This window comes from Nerophis lumbriciformis, linkage group LG03 (genome assembly GCF_033978685.3).
Source record: "Nerophis lumbriciformis linkage group LG03, RoL_Nlum_v2.1, whole genome shotgun sequence".
Taxonomy (NCBI): domain Eukaryota; kingdom Metazoa; phylum Chordata; class Actinopteri; order Syngnathiformes; family Syngnathidae; genus Nerophis; species Nerophis lumbriciformis.
Window position 1 is genome coordinate 42,984,855 of NC_084550.2, and position 23,005 is coordinate 43,007,859.

At 42.7% G+C, this 23,005-nt stretch overlaps 1 protein-coding gene across 1 annotated transcript in view; it reads left to right on the forward strand.

Annotated features, from left to right (window-relative positions):
- ece1 (endothelin converting enzyme 1) overlaps positions 1-23,005 on the forward strand; it is a 141,581-nt gene that overhangs the window by 70,238 nt on the left and 48,338 nt on the right. The window contains exons 5-7 of the mRNA XM_061937801.2: positions 1,888-2,026; positions 18,815-19,027; positions 19,098-19,222. Of these exons, the coding sequence (XP_061793785.1) occupies positions 1,888-2,026; positions 18,815-19,027; positions 19,098-19,222 (477 nt within the window). The remainder of the gene's footprint in view (positions 1-1,887; positions 2,027-18,814; positions 19,028-19,097; positions 19,223-23,005) is intronic.

A 23,005-nucleotide genomic window follows, 5' to 3' on the forward strand; every position in this document is an offset into this window, starting at 1 on the left:
TACATACCTTAATTGTTAACAGCTGATCCAACAAAACAGAAGTCATCGTCATGGTGCGGGAGCTACTTCTCCAGTCAGCTAAACAAACTCAATAAAACTAAAATGAGTTTGACACCCCTGATCCAGTAGCACCTGCAGTGAGCAAACTCCTCCAAAAGATGACGCCATAGCACAAACAATAATACACGATTAAAGTGTCTTTGCATGTGTTTAATGAAAGCTTTTTGCTTCATAGCCGTCAGCAAACAAAAATCCATAAATTAGCCGCACCATTTTATAAGCCGCAGGATTCAAAGTGTAGGAAAAAAGTAGCATCTTATAGTCCAGAATATGGTACCATTTTCTATGTTATTAGTATGGCTTTACAAACTTGATTGGCTGTTTAACGAATAGTTAAATAGAACAGTTTGTACAGCACTTTTCTTCATAGGAAACAATGTTTTTGCACAGGTGACATTTAAAAATGTCTTTTCACAAACTCACTTGTCTGCTGCTGCAAACCACTGACGACCATCTTCCTTTCTCGGGAACAAACTTTGCACTCTCGTCGTCACCATGATGTTCCTGTGTGTGACACGAGGGGGAGGAAGGAGCAAAGGATATGCCCTTTGCAAGAGGGAAAACAACTAGAATTTTTAATTCTTTAAATCACCCGCAACAAAAACTTTAATGAATGGATAAAATTAAATATCATCCAGGCCGATATATGTTCCATTTTCCAGTATAACGCCCCACAGCCTCACCTTGTATAGTACCATCTTTCTTTTAATATCATTATTGCCTTAGCTACCTTGTACTGAGCAGCCTGGACGCTGCTGTGATTTTTTTAGGGAAATAAAAGCAGCTGATGGAATACAAAAGGGATGTGCTCTTCTTCTACCAGTTAAAGTCCAGGCCAGAAATGTGGGCCACTTTAACTTAAGATCTTCTTATTTGATAGTTTAGCGAGCGGAATAGTTTTAGGCACATAAGTCTGAATCATGCAATGTTGGTCTCCACAGCGGGTGTATCAAGGTGAGAAAGAAATCTGTGACAGTGGAATCGTCGTGTGGAAAACAAAGTGACCCAACTTTGACAGGGAAGGCAGATTTTGCTCATTTGAACCATATGCTTACAATTCTTACTGGTTCCCAGTTGGTCTTCATGTTTTTACAAAACAATACCGAATTTTTGAGTAGCCATTTTTACGCTACGTATTGGTATGTAATCCTCTTTGTCGGTACATTAGTTACAGTAATTTTCGTACTATGGAGCACACTTGTGTGTATGCCGCACCCACTCAATTTTAGTAAAAATATATATGTTTCCATATATTAGCCGCACCGGACTATAATCCATATATGTTGTGAAATGAGTTATTTACACAGAAATATTCTGTAAATGTTTATTTACATACCTTAATTGTTTCCAAACGCACCCACTAAATTTTTGTAAAGGTATATATGTTTCCATATATTAGCCGCACCGGACTATAATCTATATATGTTGTGAAATGTGTTAGCATGTTAGCTAATGCTAACGGAGCTTGTTTGATTACATTACGTACAGATATGCATGAAAACACTAGAGGTAACACTACTACTTCCTACAGACGTCACACATTGAACGGTTTAGTATGTGTAAACAGTTTTAGTTATATTGTTAAACTTACAAACGTTTCTTGGAGTGATGAATGAAGAATCCATAAGAGTAGAAACGCTATGGACGGAACGGCTCTTGTACTTCCGGTTGAAAGTGCTAAAAAGAAGGGCACTGCAGCACTATAGCTTCTCTAATTACTCTTTGCATTATCCTGGTAGTGTGCTTTTGTCAGTCACAATGTGTGTTTGTAATGAGTAGAAAATAAGTTGTTTTGCACTTAACAAGAAGGTGTGTATGTGTGTGCAGGTGAATCTTCTGCAGGAGCGTGGCCTCCCTTGTTGGCCTGAGAGAACGCCGCGGGAGAGGAGGCTCCTGGTTTTAGTGTGTGTCCTTTCTGTGGGCCTGTTCGTATCGCTCATCACGACCGCCGTCTTCTACCGGCAAAGTGAGTACTGGACTGCTTGTAGTACTGGACTATCGATGTTAAACTTAAGGATGCAAAGATGTAATTTTGATGACTTCCGTTACTAATTTCCATTTAACTTTCTAACGCATCTTTACTTTATGAATCTGCTTAAACTGATTTTTGTCGTTGTTGCTGTTTTGGGTAACTTTGCTGTCATGGCAACCTTCTAAGGCAAAGGTGTCAAACTCAAGGCCCCGGGGCCAAATCTGACCCGCCACATCATTTTTTTTGGCCCTAATATGCGTCAATAAAGTACTTTATATTTCTTACTAAGAGTATTAATTCTTTCTATTTTGACAGAAAAAAATACATGTACTGCATGCAATTAAATATATTTTAAAGTTAAAATATCAAATAATGCAATAATTATGTGAGCATCCATTCAAACGTCTTTTGTTACAATAAAATAAATACTTAAATATCTGCTTGACTTATGATTTCAAAGCAAGTTATCCATCCATTTCTACACTGTAAAAATAATAGATTTTATGGTAAAAAAAAGTCGCAAGAATTTTACCATAAAAAAACTGTGGTATCGTTTTTCCATTTACAGTAATACACCTAAAAATAGATTTTACATTTAAAAAAACTGGCAGCTCAATCACAAGAATTCTTATGTAAAAATTTTTTTCCATTTACAATATTACACTGTACATACCAACATAGATTTTACACTAAAATTCTGGCAACTGAGCTGTCAGGTATTAACTGTAAAAATGTACACTTTTATTTTCACAATGTACATAGAAAATATATTTAATAATAAAATGCCTTTGCAATTATGTAATATAAGGCAATACCCTTATACATTTATATTCATAAATTATCTACTGTTAACCGGGGCCCCCCGAGGGCAGCCATAACTGCAATGTGGCCCTCAATGAAAATGAGTTTGACACCCCTGTTTTAAGGCGACCAAATCAAAACTGGCACCGTCATAACAGGTATTTAAATGTAATTTCAGAGGAATCTCGGTTTACAAACTTAATTGGTTCTTGAATAGGGTTCGTCAATAGAAAAGTTTGTATATTGAATCAAATCAAATCAAATCAACTTTATTTATAAAGCACATTTAAAATTTAGTATGTAGCCAAAGTGCTGTACAATAGGCAGGTTAAAAGATAACACAAGAAAAACGAGCAAACACAACACAACACAAACAGAGCTCGATAAAAAATAAATAATTAAAACATAGAAACAGGTTCACAACAGGTGCATTATGGGACGCCATAGCAGGATGGAGATCACATAGTGTTAAAGGCCATGGAATAATAGTGTGTTTTTAAAAACTATTTAAAAGCAGGAAGAGAGGAGGCCTGTCTAACATTGAAGACAATTTCCCCATTAGAAACTACATAAATGTGAATATTTAGTTATTGCCTCTTCCTATGCAGCTGCTCTGCACAGGCACACACACTGTCACTCGCTGTGTGGTGCATCACACTTTGAAATCACAAAACTACTTACAGTAACTTTAACATCCAGGTCGCTACAATGATTAGGAATGAAACATAAAATCCACTTCACCTTGTGAGTTATTCTTCTCGGTCTTCAGCCAAAGGGAGGGCGAGGCGGGGTACAATGTTGACAACACTGTGGATACTTCCTGACCACACATCACATTGCATTCTTTGAAATCAAATTGAGCTAGCAAAACTTGTAAAATGGCTAAAAAAAAAACCTGCATAAAAAGCAGTAAAAAATAAATGGATATGCTGCCGGGCACAAAATGGGTGGATGGAACACTCGTACATTGAGACAAGAATTGTAGAACAAAGCATATTTTTAATAGGTTTGCAGTTTGTAAATCAAAAAGTTTGTACAATGAGGGGTTCGTAAGTGGAGGTCCCACTGTATTGAATTACAACTTTGGAACATCTTAAATATTTATTTTTAAGTTTTTAAAAGCTGTGTTAACTTTTTGACAACAATAAAAATAGCAGTCCATATAAAGTGTACAGGACAATCCAGACCGTACGCCTTCATACATATCCCTAAAGATTATTTAAAAAATTGTGTTTTTGTTTGTGTTCTTCCTGGGCCAAGATGACCATGCATTAAGTGCCATGTGAGCTCTAGATCAGGGGTGTCAAAGTAATTTTAGTTCAGGGGCCTCATGGAGGAAGATCATGGCATGATAACTTAGAAGTAAAGATAACTTCAGATGGTTTTCTTTGTTTAAAAATAAACCTTTCTGAAAATGTTTTTGTTTACACTTACATGTTCCAGTTAATAGTATTTTCTCTTTATTTGTCGTCATATATACTTTCTAATGTTCATCAGTCAAATAGGTGCAATAGATTCTTGCAAAGTTTTAAAATGCGCCCATTGGTGTTAATTTCAAGTCTATCAGAAGATGAAATGAATAATAATATTCAATTTAAATGACAGGATGTTATTAATGTAGTTGTCAGGCTTGGTAAAAGGATAGGACTCAGATGCAGAGTAGGGAATTTAGATAGGCTTTTATTTTGACAGCTTCCTTTCACCTCCAAAGTCAAGGATTACAATATCTATTTTAATCAAAAACTAATCGGTAAAAAGGTTCCAAAAAAAATAGGAACAACCAAAAATCACACCGAACGGAGGAAAACACAAAAGCAAAGACGAACTATAATTGGCGCCGTATATGCTATAAAAGGTATAAACAGAAAACGCTCCAACTGGAGGAAGAAACAAATATCTATGAAAATTTCTACACTAACTAATCTAATAAAGTATTAACAAAAATAGTCACTCAAAAATTTGAGGAAAGAATGAAAAATAACTGAAACTCACCACTTCGGCTGATTATACTAAATAACAAAAAATCACTCTGCTGAGGAGGAAGAAAGGAAAAACTCAAAATAGTAACAAAGGGATTCAAGATCAAGGAACTTAATCACAAGACGAGGCAAGGCAAGACAAGGCATGGACAGGAACATGGATGCTAGAGAGCACGAATAAACGAAACAATCTGGCACAGAACAAAGGAAGGAGTGGGCTTATAAGACACATGAGGGTGAAAGGGAACAGGTGGAAACAATCAGGGAATCGGGATGACGTCAGACTGATGACACAAAAGGAAGGGCAAGTGACCTGAAACGAGAGGAGAGTTACTTTTCAAACTAAAACATGCACATCACAAGACAGAAAAAACCAAGACAAGACATCCCTCACCGCGGTGTGACAGTACCCCCCCTTCTAGGGCCGACTCCTGACGGCCCAGATTGTCCAGGATGGTCCCTATGAAAGTCTTCAATGAGGGTGGAGTCCATGATATATCGAGAAGGCACCCACTGTCTCTCCTCCGGTCCGTACCCCTCCCAGTCTACCAAGTACTGTCTGCCCCGACCCCGACTGCGAACTGCCAACAACTTCTTGACCTTGTAGACAGGGCCACCCTCAATCATCTCGGGTGGTGGTGGGGACGTGGTGGCCGGAACCAGCGGGCTCTCTTTGACAGGTTTTACTCGGCTGACGTGGAAGGTCGGGTGTACACGCAGGGACCGAGGCAGACGGAGTCTTACTGCTGAGGGCCCGATGATTTTAGTAATGGGGTATGGACCTACGAACCGTGGTGCTAGCTTCTTGGAGGGAACTTTGAGCCGCATGTCCTTTGCTGAGAGCCATACTCTCTGCCCTGGTCGATATGCCGGGGCGGGTCGCCTCTTGCGATCCGCTGCCTTCTTCACTCTGTCCCCTTGTTGAACCAGCACCTGACGAGCTGCTGCCCAGATGCGTCGGCAGCATCGGACCATGGCATGTGCAGAGGGGACCAACACTTCCAGCTCATTGTCTGGAAAGACTGGAGGTTGAAAACCATAAGCACTTTTGAAAGGCGAGAACCCTGTGGCAGATGTAGGTAACGAATTGTGAGCATACTCGACCCAGACCAGGTGTTTGCTCCATGTAGGGGGATTTTGGGACACCAGGCACCGGAGGCAGTTTTCCAGTTGTTGGTTGAGGCGTTCGGTCTGGCCGTTGGCCTCCGGGTGATAACCTGAGGTCAGGCTGACTTTAGCTCCGATGAGCCTGCAGAACTCCTTCCAGAACCGTGATACGAACTGGGGCCCCCGGTCGGAGACAATGTCTTTAGGGAAGCCGTGAATTTTGAAAACATTGTTCATCATGATTTCTGCTGTCTCCTTGGCGGAGGGCAGTTTAGGCAAGGCAATGAATCTCACCATCTTGGTGAAACGGTCCACCACCGTGAGGACGGTGGTGTTACCTTGAGAGACCGGGAGCCCCGTGACGAAGTCCATTGAGATGTCGGACCACGGTCTGGAGGGAATGGGTAGGGGCTGCAATAGGCCCATACGGGATCCAGAGGAAGTCTTGTTCCGAGCGCAGACCGAACATGCTTCCACGTACTCCCGTACCTCCGGCTCCATGGCTGGCCACCAAAACCGCCGAGAGATGGCGAACATCGTTCTCCGAACTCCCGGGTGGCATGAAAGCAGGGAGGTGTGAGCCCAGTGGATCACCTGTGGGCGCAACTCAACCGGGACAAACAAGCGGTTATCTGGGCACCCACTAGGTGGCGGGACTCCACCATTTGCCTGCTTCACCTCATCTTCTATTTGCCAGGTGACTACTCCAACCACACGGGTAAGTGGAAGGATAGTTTCAGGTTCCTTGGCAACAGGCTCGGGGTCAAACAGTCGAGACAGGACGTCTGGCTTGACGTTTCGGCACCCCGGCCTGTAAGAGAGAGAAAAAGAGAAACGGTTAAAGAAGAGCGCCCACCTGGCCTGGCGAGAATTGAGTCTTTTAGCCCTTTTGATATACTCAAGATTTTTATGATCAGTCCAGACAATGAACGGGAAATCGGCGCCCTCTAGCCAGTGCCTCCACTCCTCCAGAGCGATTTTGACCGCCAACAACTCACGGTTACCGACATCATAATTCCTCTCAGCTTTGGATAGGCGTCTTGACAGGAAGGCGCAGGGATGCATTTTACCATCCTTCTCTGAGCGTTGGGAGAGGACGGCTCCGATTCCGTCGTTGGAGGCATCCACCTCTACCACAAACTGGCGTTGGGGATCTGGCATGGTGAGGATAGGAGCTGAAGTGAAGCGATGCTTAAGGTTCTGGAACGCCCTTTCAGCCTCTGGAGACCAGCGGAACTGCACCTGGGTGGAAGTGAGAGCATGGAGAGAGGCAGCTATTGTGCTAAAATCTCTGATAAATCGTCTATAAAAATTAGCAAACCCCAAGAACTGTTGAACCCTCTTCCGGCTATCAGGAGTGGGCCAGTCGGCTACGGCGCTAACTTTAGCCGGGTCCATCTTAACTCTTTCAGGAGCTACGATAAAGCCCAAGAAGAAGATAGTGTTGGCATGAAACTCACTCTTTTCGGCTTTGACAAATAGCTGGTTCTCCAGTAGCCTTTTAAGGACCTTGGTCACGTGGACCTTATGAGTCTCAATGTCTGTAGAATAAATTAAAATGTCATCAAGGTACACATATACAAAATGGTCTAGGAAGTCTCTTAGCACATCATTTATCATGGCTTGAAGTACAGCAGGAGCATTGGTGAGTCCAAATGGCATTACTAAATACTCATAGTGTCCACTGGGAGTGTTAAAACCAGTCTTCCACTCATCCCCCTCTCTTATGCGGATGAGATGATAGGCATTACGAAGGTCAAGTTTAGTAAATACCTTGGCTTGCTGGAGTTGGTCAAACACAGAGTTCATGAGAGGGAGGGGGTACCGGTTCTTGATGGTGATGTCGTTTAGTGGGCTGTAGTCGATGCAGGGTGTCAGGGTTCCATCTATTTTGTCCACGAAGAAGAATCCGGCACCTGCTGGTGATGAGGAGGGGCGGATCAGTCCCGCTCTTAATGAGTCTGTGAGGTACTCCTTCATGGCCGCCCTCTCAGGACCGGAAACGGAGTACAGGCGACCTTTGGGAATGGTGGATCCTGGGATCAAGTTAATGGCGCAGTCATATGGGCGGTGTGGAGGAAGAGACATGGCTTTAGTCTTGCTAAATACCTCTCGTAGCTGATGGTAACATGGGGGCACCGAATTCAGGTCCGGGTATTCCGATTCTGTGGCGGGGTTTGCAGAAAGCAAATTGAGTTGCGCTACACTTTTAATTTGTGTAGCACTGGTGAAACACTCATTTACACAGTCCTTTCCCCATGTTTTAATTTCACCTGACCTCCAGTCTATCTGGGGGTTGTGGCGAAAAAGCCACGGTTGTCCCAAAATCAAAGTGTGCGATGAGGTTTTGAACAGATACAAGCAAATTTTTTCTTCATGGTCCTTTATGCATATGCGGATAGGTTCTGTGGTGTGGGTAATAATAAACAGTTCCTTACCATCAAGAGCTCTAGCTCTAATGGGTCGAGATAATGGCTCAGACTTGACACCTAATTTAGCAGCCAGACCCCAGTCCATTAAACTCTCATCCGCCCCTGAGTCAATAAGTGCCCCAATGTCTGTGACAGTGTGATGTTTTACCTTGATTTTAGTGAGAGTACGCGTAATGGGAGTAGAAACAGTTAGTTGACTCACTCCTATGGGTCGTTTAACCGGACAGGTGGCGACGAGGTGGCCCGGCTCCCCGCAGTAAAAACACCGCCCTTCAAGCTGTCGTCTCTGGCGTTCCTCCTGCGTCAGCCGCGCTCTCCCCAGCTGCATGGGATCCTCACCTTCCTCCAGGGAAATGGGATGACTCGGCGCGGGGGAAGCGGGGTAGAAAGCCGGTCTGTACTGTGTTTGAGAGTGTGTCGCTCCTCCCGTAGTTGTGGTCCTTACGCTCCGATGTCGCCTGAGTTGAGTGAGCCTGTTGTCAGTGCGGATGGCGAGCGCGATAAGCTCGTCCAACCCGGCAGGTAAATCTAATGGAATTAGTAAATCCTAAATAGGTGCGGCCAGCCCCTTCAAAAAAGTGTCATAGAGTGCCGCGGAGTTCCACCCGCTCTCCGCCGATAGCGTGCGGAATCGGATGGCGTAATCACATACAGAGTCTCGACCTTGCCTCAACCTGCTTAGCTCCTGAGCTGTCTCCCGGTCGTCTGTGACCGGATCAAAAGTCATTTTAAGGGCAGTCTGGAAGTCTGTGAGAGAGCTGCAGATAGCTGAGCTCCGGCCCCACTCGGCGGAAGCCCATGCCTTGGCTCTACCCGTCAGATGGGAGATCATGAAAGCGATTTTCGCTCGCTCCATGGGAAAGGCGTGAGGAGTAAATTCAAAATGAATTGAGCAGTCTATAATGAAAGCTTTGCATTGTCCTGTTTCACCTGAGTAGTGAGCTGGGGGTGCCAATTTACTTCCGGCTCCGGCGAATGACGTAGGTGGTGGGGAAGCAGGTACGGGAGCCGATGCGGGGGCTTGAGGAAGTCGCAAGACCATCTCCTGTAGCTGGGAGGTAAGGCGACCCATATGTTCGGCCATCGCCTTCTGAAACTCCTCTTGGCGTGAGAGGCGGGCTTCCTGATCCTGTATGGCCGCGGAAAACTGCCCTTTCTCTGCTGGGTCCATACTGGCCAGATTGTACTGTCAGGCTTGGTAAAAGGATAGGACTCAGATGCAGAGTAGGGAATTTAGATAGGCTTTTATTTTGACAGCTTCCTTTCACCTCCAAAGTCAAGGACTACAATATCTATTTTAATCAAAAACTAATCGGCAAAAAGGTTCCAAAAAAAATAGGAACAACCAAAAATCACTCCGAACGGAGGAAAACACAAAAGCAAAGACGAACTATAATTGGCGCCGTATATGCTATAAAAGGTATAAACAGAAAACGCTCCAACTGGAGGAAGAAACAAATATCTATGAACATTTCTACACTAACTAATCTAATAAAGTATTAACAAAAATAGTCACTCAAAAATTTGAGGAAAGAATGAAAAATAACTGAAACTCACCACTTCGGCTGATTATACTAAATAACAAAAAATCACTCTGCTGAGGAGGAAGAAAGGAAAAACTCAAAATAGTAACGAAGGGATTCAAGATCAAGGAACTTAATCACAAGACGAGGCAAGGCAAGACAAGGCATGGACAGGAACATGGATGCTAGAGAGCACGAATAAACGAAACAATCTGGCACAGAACAAAGGAAGGAGTGGGCTTATAAGACACATGAGGGTAATAGGGAACAGGTGGAAACAATCAGGGAATCGGGATGACGTCAGACTGATGACACAAAAGGAAGGGCAAGTGACCTGAAACGAGAGGAGAGTTACTTTTCAAACTAAAACATGCACATCACAAGACAGAAAAAACCAAGACAAGACATCCCTCACCGCGGTGTGACAGTAGTGTACTCATGTTACCCAACTGATGGTGGGGAACTTCCCCCAGGGATCAATAAAGTACTTTCTATTCTATTCTATTCTATTCCTATTCTATGTCTATTTTAGCGTCCCTTCACTGGCTCCCTGTGCGTTACCGAATCAATTTTAAACTCCTTTTATTTGTTTTTAAATGTCTAAACAACCTCGCGCCAACCTATCTCTCCGACCTCCTTCAGCCTTACTGCCCCACCCGATCCTTAAGATCAGCCAATCAGCTGCTGTTGACGGTCCCTGACACAAGGCTGAAGCTTAGAGGTGACAGAGCTTTCGCCGTTGCTGCTCCCAAGCTCTGGAACGACCTACCCCTGAGTGTTAGACAAGCCTCCTCTCTTCCTGTTTTTAAATCTCTCTTAAAAACATACTTTTATTCCATGGCTTTTAACACTGAGTGATATCCATCCTGCAATGGCGCCCCATAATACACCTGCTGTGAACCTGTTTTTATGTTTTTATGTTTTTTTTTATCTATTCTATTTTAATTATTTATTTTTTATCGTGTTCTGTTTGTGTTGTGTTGTGTTTGCTCGGTACTCGTTTTATCTTTTAACCTGTTCATTGTACAGCACTTTGGCTACCCGTGTGGTAAATTTTAAATATGCTTTATAAATAAAGTTGATTTGATTTGATTTGATGTTGTTTATTCTGTACATATGTAGCATCATCTACAAACCCTGTTTCCATATGAGTTGGGAAATTGTGTTAGATGTAAATATAAACGGAATACAATGATTTGCAAATCCTTTTCAACCCATATTCAATTGAATGCACTACAAAGACAAGATATTTGATGTTCAAACTCATAAACTTTATTTTTTTTTTTTTTACAAATAATAATTAACTTAGAATTTCATGGCTGCAACACATGCCAAAGTAGTTGGGAAAGGGCATGTTCACCACTGTGTTAAATCACCTTTTCTTTTAACAACACTCAATAAACGATTGGGAACTGAGGAAACTAATTGTTGAAGCTTTGAAAGTGGAATTCTTTCCCATTCTTGTTTTATGTAGAGCTTCAGTCGTTCAACAGTCCGGAGTCTCCGCTGTCGTATTTTACGCTTCATAATGCGCCACACATTTTCGATGGGAGACAGGTCAGGACTGCAGGCGGGCCAGGAAAGTACCCGCACTCTTTTTTTTACGAAGCCACGCTGTTGTAACACGTGCTGAATGTGGCTTGGCATTGTCTTGCTGAAATAAGCAGGGGCGTCCATGAAAAAGACGGCGCTTAGATGGCAGCATATGTTGTTCCAAAACCTGTATGTACCTTTCAGCATTAATGGTGCCTTCACAGATGTGTAAGTTACCCATGCCTTGGGCACTAATGGACACCCATATATCACAGATGCTGGCTTTTCAATTTTGCGTCGATAACAGTCTGAATGGTTCGCTTCCCCTTTGGTCCGGATGACACGATGTCGAATATTTCCAAAAACATTTTCAAATGGGGACTCGTCAGACCACAGAGCACTTTTCCACTTTGCATGAGTCCATCTCAGATGATCTCGGAAGCCGGCGGCGTTTCTGGATGTTGTTGATAAATGGCTTTCGCTTTGCATAGTAGAGCTTTAACTTGCACTTACAGATGTAGCGACGAACTGTATTTAGTGACAGTGGTTTTCTGAAGTGTTCCTGAGCCCATGTGGTGATATCCTTTAGAGATTGATGTCGGTTTTTGATACAGTGCCGTCTGAGGGATCGAAGGTCACGGTCATTCAATGTTGGTTTCCGGCCATGCCGCTTACCTGGAGTGATTTCTCCAGATTTTCTGAGCCTTTTGATGATATTATGGACCGTAGATGTTGAAATCCCTAAATTTCTTGCAATTGCACTTTGAGAAACGTTGTTCTTAAACTGTTTGACTATTTGCTCACGCAGTTGTGGACAAAGGGGTGTACCTCGCCCCATCCTTTCTTGTGAAAGACTGAGCATTTTTTGGGAAGCTGTTTTTATACCCAATCATTGCACCCACCTGTTCCCAATTAGCCTGCACAAATGTGCGATGTTCCAAATAAGTGTTTGATGAGCATTCCTCAACTTTATCAGTGTTATTGCCACCTTTCCCAACTTCTTTGTCACGTGTTGCTGGCATCAAATTCTAAAGTTAATGATTATTTGCAAAAAAAAAAATGTTTATCAGTTTGAACATCAAATATGTTGTCTTTGTAGCATATTCAACTGAATATGGGTTGAAAATGATTTGCAAATCATTGTATTCTGTTTATATTTACATCTAACACAATTTCCCAACTCATATGGAAACGGGGTTTGTACAACAAAACTTGTGAATGTAGACTTATTTCATGAATCACATATGAATTTAGAAGGGGATACATATTATTTCAGCATATTTATGTGCGCCCAAAAAATGTGTCCCCTGTCATAAGTACAACATTAATGTAAAGGCGATGAAAAGCATTTATTTGTGCGTAAATGTCACAGGTTACATGAGCAACAACATCTTTGACAACGTACATTTTGTATTCTATCACTAACAAGCAGCGTAAGTACCTCCTGTCCAAACACAGAAGAGTTGCCTCTATCTTATTACATAGCTCCGCCCCCTCTGAAGTCATACCCTGCTGCAGGGGATACAAAGAATTTATTTTGCGACCTCCAGTGGACACATTTAGAACAGCACTTTCATTCCAAAATTTAAACTCCTTTTTAAACCTACCAAACTCCTCTCGCGGGCCGGATACGACCTGTTTGTGTTTACACCCCTGCTGTAAATGGTCATTTTGTGGGAAATTACTTTTCAAAGTGTGACGACACACCACAGCCGCACCTTCAGCTCTGCTTCCTGAGAACACATCTCAACTCTTCCCGCCAGCCCAGATAAAGGCGGTGGATGAGCCATCTCACGTGTGGGTTTCCTGTGAGTTGCCAGGGGAAGCGTGGTGACACTTCCTGCAATTCAGCCTGCGTGTCACATCACACCTTGGCAGAATCTAAGGAAGAGGGGTGAATCCTCCACGGGGTGCTTTGTCTCCATTCCTGTCTCACAACCTCAACAACCCCCTTCAGTTGTCTCTCCACTAATACACCATCCATGTATCACAACCTCAACAACCCCCTTCAGTTGTATCTCCACTAATACACCATCCCTGTCTCACAACCTCAACAACCCCCTTCAGTTGTCTCTCCACTAATACACCATCCCTGTATCACAACCTCAGCAACCCCTTTCAGTTGTCTCTCCACTAATACACCATCCCTGTCTCACAACCTCAACAACCCCCTTCAGTTGTCTCTCCACTAATACACCATCCCTTTATCACAACCTCAACAACCCCCTTCAGTTGTCTCTCCACTAATACACCATCCCTGTCTCACAACCTCAACAACCCCCTTCAGTTGTCTCTCCACTGATACACCATTCCGGTCTCACAACCTCAACAACCCCCTTCAGTTGTCTCTCCATTGGTACACCATCCCTGTCTCACAACCTCATCAACCACCTTCAGTTGTCTCTCCGCTGATACACCATTACTGTCTCACAACCTCAACAACCCCCTTCAGTGGTTTCTCCATTAATACTCCATCCTTGTCGCACAACCTCAACAACCCCCTTCAGTTATCTCTCCACTAACACTCCATCCCTGTCCCACAACCTCAACAACCCCCTTCTGTTGTCTCTCCACTAATACTCCATCCCTGTCTCACAACCTCTACAACCCCCTTCTGTTGTCTCTCCACTAATACTCCATCCCTGTCTCACAACCTCTACAACCCCCTTCTGTTGTCTCTCCACTAATACTCCATCCCTGTCTCACAACCTCAACAACCCCCTTCAGTTGTCTCTCCACTAATACACCATTCCTGTCTCACAACCTCAACAAACCCCTTCAGTTGTCCCTCCACTAATACACCATTACTGTCACACAACCTCAACAACCCTCTTCAGTTGTCTCTCCACTAATACTCCATCCCTGTCTCACAACCTCAACAACCTCCTTCAGTTGTCTATCCACTAATACACCATTCCTGTCTCACAACTTCAACAACCCCCTGCCCTTGTCTCTCCACTAATACACCATTCCTGTCTCACAACCTCAACAACCCCTTTCAGTTGTCTCTCCACTAATGCACCATCCCTATCTCACAACCTCAACAACCCCCTTCAGTTGTCTATCCACTGATACACTATCCCTGTCTCACAACCTCAACAGCCCCCTTCAGTTGTCCCTCCACTGATACACCATTCCTGTCTCACAACCTCAACAATCCCTTCAGTTATCCCTCCACTGATACACCATTCCTGTCTCACAAACTCAGCAACCCCTTCAGTTGTCCCTCCACTGATGCACCATTCCTGTCTCACAACCTCAACAACCCCTTCAGTTGTCCCTCCACTGATACATCATTCCTGTCTCACAACCTCAACAACCCCTTCAGTTGTCTCTCCACTGATACACCATGCCTGTCTCACAACCTCAACAACCTTTTCAGTTGTCCCTCCACTGATACACCATTCCTGTCTCATAACCTCAACAACCCCGTCAGTTGTTCCTCCACTGATACACCATCCCCTAACTACAGTGCTGCTTGTGTTGTCAGCAAGGTGGGGTCAAGACTGCCAGACACAGCGCGAGCCACAATTGTCATGGAGGAAAATCAGGCCCTGTCTACATTAAGCTGGAAAACTCCTTAAACAAATAACTATTTAGCCTAAACCCCGTGTCATCCACACTAACCCATCGTTTAAGGTTACCCATCTTGGATAATTTTTTACACGGGTAATTGAATCTCCGGCTCTTGACTTTGTGTGGACTCATCGATCGTTTACAAACTGAGTACAGAGAGGAAGTGACGTCAGAAAGACCGCACCCACACAGGAAGTGATGTCAGAAAGAACGCGCAACAACCAGCTTCATAACAACCGGTTTCGTAACTCTGAGGTAACCACTAGAAAGATGGAGGCGAGTCATCCAGACATGCCCGTGTTTCTCCTTCTTCTACATGTACATACGCTTGTGGAAATTACATATGAATACCTTAAGAGAAGGAAAGTATTTGGGATTCAATACATCTCAGACGGCAACATAGCAATGTTGAGTTTTGGATAAGGCCTGGAAGAACGGCAGCCTGGTGGGATATGTTTGCCAACGAGTGTGTTGTGTCAGAGAAATGGCAAGAGAACTTTCGAATGTCCAGGTCAGCTGTGATTCTACTTAGCCAAAAACGTTGTCCATTTGTCGAAGGGGAGACAACGAGAATGCCGGCTCCTGTGTGTGATATCATGTGTGATACAAGCAGTCCTGCAGAGTGTTTACTTGTGTGTGATATCATGTGTGATACAAGCAGTCCTGCAGCGTGTTTACTTGTGTGTGATATCATGTGTGATACAAGCAGTCCTGCAGCGTGTTTACTTGTGTGTGATGTCATGTGGGATACAAGCAGTCCCACAGCGTGTTTACTTGTGTATAATATCATGTGTGATACAAGCAGTCCCGCAGCGTGTTTACCTGTGTGTGGTATCATGTGCGATACAAGCAGTCCCACAGCGTGTTTTCTTGTGTGTGATATCATGTGCTATACAAGCAGTCCTGCAGCGTGTTTACTTGTGTGTGATATAATGTACAATACAAGCAGTCCTACAGCGTGTTTTCTTGTGTGTGATATCATGTGCTATACAAGCAGTCCTGCAGCGTGTTTACTTGTGTGTGATATAATGTGCGATACAAGCAGTCCTACAGCGTGTTTATTGTGTGTGATATCATGTGTAAAACAAACCATCCCACAGCGTGTTTACTGGTGTGCGATGTCATGTGCAATAGAAGCAGTTCCACAGCGTGTCTTGTGTGCGATATCATGTGCAATACAAGCAGTCTCTGCTGCATGCTAGTCTTAGCATGTCTGAGTTCTTGAGCAGAAATATGGGGAAACAATGACAAAAGTACACATCATTCACTAAAGATGAGTTACAATAATACATAGTGTTGGATATAGAGAATATCAATTTATTAAATCAATTCTTCTTAACAAAAAAAAATACAACCTTAGAGGAAAAACTAACTTAAAACATGTGTATGCACGCACAACACTTAAAACTTTTATTATACCAGTATGTTGAATTACATTATGGCAGGGGTCGGCAACCTTTACCACTCAAAGAGCCATTTCGACCAGTTTCACAAATTAAAGAAAACAATGGGAGCCACAAAAATCTTTTGAAATTTAAAATGAAATAACACTTCATACAAAGTATTTTTTTGCTTTGTGCTATGTATAAACCAAGAGTCTCAGACACGCGGCCCACACCTTAATATGAAAATGTAATGTTAGTGCGGCCCGCGAGTTTCATATGAATGGCGCTTGACAGCGTCATAATTGTCATCCCTCCCGATTTTTCCGGTGGACTACGAATCTCAGGACCATTATTCTCTCGAAAGTGCCGTGATGGTACAGCATTTAGGGCCCACTACAACCAACGTGCCGGACCAGCCACACGTTGTACGGGGCATCTGCTTACCCTCATATGTGACAGCAAGGCATACTTGGTCAACAACCACACAGGCTACACTGACGGTGGCGGTGTAAAAAACTTTAACACTCTTACTAATAATGCGCCACACTGTGAACCCACACCAAACAAGAATGACAAACATTTCGGGAGAACATCTGCACCGTAACACAACATAAACACAAAAGAACAAATACCCAGAATCCCATGCAGCCCTAACTCTTCCGGGTTACATTATACACCCCCGCTACCAAACCCCGCCCACCTCAACCGACGCACGGTGAGGAGGGGGGTTGATGTGTGAGGGAGCAGGGTTGGGGAGGGGGCGGGGTTTGGTGGTAGCAGAGTTGTATAATGTAGCCCGGAAGAGTCAGGGCTGCATGGGATTCTGGGTATTTGTTCTGTTGTGTTTATGTTGTGTTAAGGTGCAGATGTTCTCCCGAAATGTGTTTGTCATTCTTGTTTGGTTTTGGTTCAAAGTGTGGCGCATTATTAGTAAGAGTGTTAAAGTTGTTTTATATGGCCACCGTCAGTGTAACCTGTGTGGCTGTTGACCAAGTATGCGTTGCTGTCACTTGTGTGTGCAAGCAGAAGATGCATACAACAAGAGGCTGGGCTGGCACGCTGTTAATATAGATTGTAGAGGGCGCTAAATACTGTACCATCATGGCACGCCCTTGTCATTATTGTAAGAGTGAAAATCGTAGTATATTAATCCCGGGAGTTTTCTGCGAGAGGCACTGAAATCCGTAAGCCACCCGGGAAAACTGGGGGGGTCGGCGAGTATGCAGCTGAACCGCATCAGAGTGATCAAAGAGCTGCATGCGGCTCCGGAGCCGCGGGTTGCCGACCCCTGCATTATGAAATGGATTAAGCAAAGAAGTCAGACAATGACTTCTTTGTTCTTAAACCAGATCAAAAATGATCCGGTTTAAGAACTTTTAAAATAAAAGTGTTTACAAAGTAACCTCGATACTATTTTATTTGGTACATGGTGTAATGATAAGTGTGACCAGTAGATGGCAGTCAAACATAACAGATACATGTAGACAGCACTACGATGGCAATATGACTCAAGTAAACAACACCAACATTGTATATGTTCCATTGAAAATATAGAACATTACACATCGCGCTCCAAAATCTATCAAAATGTTTTCGTTGTTGTGTATGCTGGAAGGAGTTGACGGCACAGACACAAGGGAGCGATGTTGCTCTATGTACTTACTATATATATTAATAAATATATATAATTTTTATTCATCCTCCACTGTTGCCGTTGCTAATATAAAGTAGTGTAAAGTTCTTACTTATATATGTCAGTAAACAGTAAACATGAAAGTGCTAAAACATACCGGTGTAGTGAGTTTGCATTATTCACCCAAGGAACTTTAGTTATTAGAGTTCCGGTCCGACGGTTTTTCACAGGACACATTTCCGGTGTTGTTGTTTAAGTAGAGTCTGAATGTCATTAAAACAGTTAGCTCCACCTTTTGACACTTCTTCCACTCCCGTCCTTGCACGCTACACCGCTACAACATAGATGACGGGGAGAAGACACTGCAGAAGGTGAGCCACGTAAATAAGACCGCCCACAAAACGGCGCATCCAGAAGCGACGGTCAGAAAGCGGCTTGAAGATGATCTATAAAACATAATCTGTGCAACATTTTAAGCAAAGAACCACCATTACATGTTATGTAGACCACAAGGAAGTGTTTTCAATTTAGAAAAAATAAATAAATATGACTCCTTTAATGCACCCAATAATCCGGCGCCTTATATATGAAAAATGATCAAAAATAGACCATTCATCGGCAGTACGCCTTATAATCCGGTGCGCCCTATGGTCCGGAAAATACGGTATTTGTGAGGAGAAATGTTTTTTCTAAGATGTGTTCATAAATAATGGTCTAAGATGTATTTGAGTTTTGAAAGTTTCCCAACATTCAGAGTGGTGCACAAACATCTCCTGCTCAGAGAACATTGGACATTTGACATGTGCTTCGCAGCTCACCCCGGCATGTGTCTGACGGAGTCGTGCATCAGGGTGGCCAGCGCAGTCACAGCGGCCCTGGATCGCTCCGTGGACCCCTGCCAGGACTTCTACAACTTTGCCTGCGGGGGCTGGATGAAGAACAACCCCCTCCCTGAGGGCAAGTCCCGCTGGGGGCCCTTCAGCAACCTGTGGGAGCACAACATGCTGGTCATGAAGCGGTTGTTAGGTGAGCGTGCTCCGCCACACCTTTCTACTCTCGCTGGTCCTTATTTGGTTTTGGGTTGTTCCTTCAACAGAGAACACAACCAGGAAAGGTCTGAGTCAAGCTGAGGAAAAAGCGCAGAGATATTATCAGGCCTGTATGAACGAGAGCAAGATCCAGGAGTTAGGAGCCAAACCGTTACAGGAGCTCATCACGCAGGTATGGTACAACAAACATCTGTGCAGAACACAAAGGATCGGTTCTAAAGTGAAATCCAATCTGGAGGTCAAATCATGGCATGATAACTTAAAAATAACTGTTTATGGGACACCAAGCACATTCTGAAAATGTACAAATTATGTTTGTTTTTTAATTACTAGTAAGGGTGTACGGTATACCGGTATTAGTATAGTACCACGATACTAATGATTCATATTCGGTACTATGCCGCCTCTAAAAAGTACCGATCCCCCTCCCCCGTCTTCGTCACGTCGTGTCATTGCTGGTTTACGAGGAGACGAGCATGTTCTGCGGCACATACACACAGAGTACTTACAAGCAGACACAGCGTGTATACAGAAAAGGGAGAGCGGATGCATTTTGGCCTAAAAACTAACGATAAAGGTGAAGTTATAACACTGAAACGCCCTCAGGAAGAGATGCTTTAAGACATGGCTAGCTATTTAGCAGCTAACATCCATCCATTTACCTACTCAGTGGCCTAGTGGTTAGAGTGTCCGCCCTGAGATCGGTAGGTTGGGAGTTCAAACCCCGGCCGAGTCATACCAAAGACTATACAAATGGGACCCATTACCTCCCTCCTTGGCACTCAGCATCAAGGGTTGGAATTGGGGGTTAAATCACCAAAAATGATTCCCGGGCGCGGCCACCGCTGTTGCCCACTGCTCCCCTCACCTCCCAGGGGGTGATCAAGGGTGATGAGTAATTTCGCCACACCTAGTGTGTGTGTGACAATCATTGGTACTTTAACTTTTAACTTTAACTTTATCCACAGTCTGCAGTGTTTTAGCTACTTCTAAATCACTAATCCTCACCTCCATGGCAACAAATAAAGTAAGTTTCTTTCAACTAACATTATCACTGCAGGACGAGGAATAGCTAATTATGCTTCACTACACACCGTAAGCTCACCGGCATCAAAATGTAAACAAATGATACCAAGTACAGGAGCGTATCTAGTCGATACTACTATGATTACATGAATATTTTTGGGCATCACAACATCTTATTTCGTTTTTTAAAAATGTATATTATGTTTATAAACTCAGAAAATACGTCAATGGACACATGAGGACTTTGAATATGACCAATGTAACTCCTGTAACTACTTGGTATCAAATCGATACCTAAATTTGTGGTATCATCCAAAACTAATATAAAGTATCAAACAACAGAAGAATAAGTGATTATTAGATTTTAAATGAAGTGTAGATAGAACATGTTTAAACAGAAAATAAGCAGATATTAACAGTAAATAAACAAGTTGATTAATAATCAATTTTTACAGTTTGTCCCTCATAATGTTGACAAGATAATAGTATGATAAATGACACAATATGTTACTGCATATGTCTGCAGACTAATTAGGAGTCTTTGTTTGTTTACTTACTACTAAATGACAAGTTGTCTAGTATGTTCACAATTTTTTTTAAGGACTAAATTGCAATAAGAAACATATGTTTAATGTACCCTAAGATTGTTTGTTTAAATAAAGACAATAATTAAATTGTTTGTGGTCCCCTTTATTTAGTAAAGTATCGAAATACATTTTGGTACCGTACCAAAATACTGGTATCAGGACAACGCGAATTATTAGTATTATATCTTTAGTTGTAATTATTGATACTTTTTGAATAAATTATGTAATAATGTTCATCAGTCAGAGGAGTTGTAAAATACTCCCTTTGGTGTTCATTTTTAATCTATCAGAAGATTAAATAAATATTTATTAGGGCTGTGAATCTTTGGGCACCACTCAATTCGATTCGATTCTAGGGGGTAACTATTTGATTCAGAATCGATTCCCGATTCAAAATCAATACTTTTTTTAATGACATTGGGTGCCAGTTCTATGATTGACTACATTGCCCCATAAAATAGATAAACAGCGCTGATATTTTTTTATGTTAATTAAAAAAACTGTTTTTTGTTGAATAAAATGCTTCCCAAACATTTAATAAAGTAAAATACAAATACGACAACGAGAGAAGTATCCAACACTTCTCTTTTCTAAAGTACTATACTTTTCTAAAGTACTGATCTATATCCATACAGCAGATATAGATCATCTACATCAACGTGATGAGTTGTCTGAGTGGTTGGACAGGACAGTTTAAAAAATATAAAAATCGATTTTTGAATCGATTAAGAATTGCGAATAATCTGAAAATCGATTGTTTTTTTCTGACACCCCTAATAATAATATTAAAATCAAATGACATGATGTTATTAATGTAATGTACTCATGTTCTCCAACTGATGTACCAACATCATGTGTGTACATATGTAGCATCATCTACAACACAAGTTGTGAATGTGGACTCATTTCATGAATCACACATGAAGTTAGAAGGGTATACATATTATTTCAGCATATTTACGTGCGATCACAAAATGTGTCCCCAGTCATAAGTACAACATGAATGCAAAGAGATGATCAAAAGCATTTATTTGTGCGTAAATGTCACACACAACAACATCTTTGACAACGTAAATTTTGTATTCTATCACTAACAAGCAGCGTAAGGGCGTCTTGTCCAAACGCGGAAGAGTTGCCTTTATTTTATTACATAGCTCCACCGCCCTCTGAAGTCATGTGCAGGGGATATAAATAATTGCTATGGTGACCTCCAGTGGACACATTTAGAACAGCACTTTCATTCAAAGATTTCAGCTCCTTTTATACTTAGCAAACTCCTCTCACGGGCCGTATAAGACCAGTTTGCGGTCCTGGTCCATGGCGCGGGCCCTACGTTTGACACCCCTGACCTGGACGCAGCCAATTTTTCAGTAAAAATTGATACAGAAATACTGTAATGAATGAATAATTAACAGTACAGGAAATGCTTCCAATAACATTTTAACAAGTGTAAAAATAAGTTAGGCACTGTAACTTTGACTACGTTTACACTGCAGGACAATGTGGCCCAAATTGGACTTTTTCAGAATCCAGCTGACTGTTTACGCTGCAAGTAAAATGTGATCTTTATCAGACTCCAGTATAAACGTGAACAGGCCCCAATGTGGCCCCAATGTGAGCCCAATGTGGCCCCAGTGTGACCCCAATGTGGCCCCAATGTGGCCCTAGTGTGGCCCCAGTGTGACCCCAATGTGGCCCCAATGTGACCCCAGTGTGACCCCAATGTAAACCCAATGTGGCACCAATGTGACCCCAATGTGGCCCCAGTGTGACACCAGTGTGACCCCAGTGTGACCCCAATGTGGCCCCAAAGTGGCCTCAACGTCACTTGCATGCACAGTTCAATAAAGTGAAAACAAAGGGCACCATTCAGTAATAAGTTCCTAACTTTTCCTCGTATCTTTCTTCCTAAGTGATTTCCTAAGAGGAGTCCATTCAAATTCATGACGTGTTCTTAAACGCCCAAATTGTTCCCACCTGCTGTTCTTAAATTGCTGAATGCCAAATGTTTAGCGCGTGCGTGTCTATCATAATTTGCATATAAACACGCCCTTATTTCCTCAAAATGCATAGGTAAACGCCCTTAATTCCGTAATTTGCATAGGTAAACGCCCTTAATTCCATAATTTGCATAGGTAACGCCCTTAATTCCCCATATAAGGGCACAATTCCGGCGGAAAAGCCGAACGTCAAACACACGGAGAAAACACAAGCAGATTACAGAAGAGAAATTCGTATTATCCTGCGGGGGAAATACATAATGTCAAAACGTAAGTTTAAGAAAGGGGGGACTGCAGCGTTCAAATAAATATTCGTCACTTGGGGCAAATAGGTCTGCATGG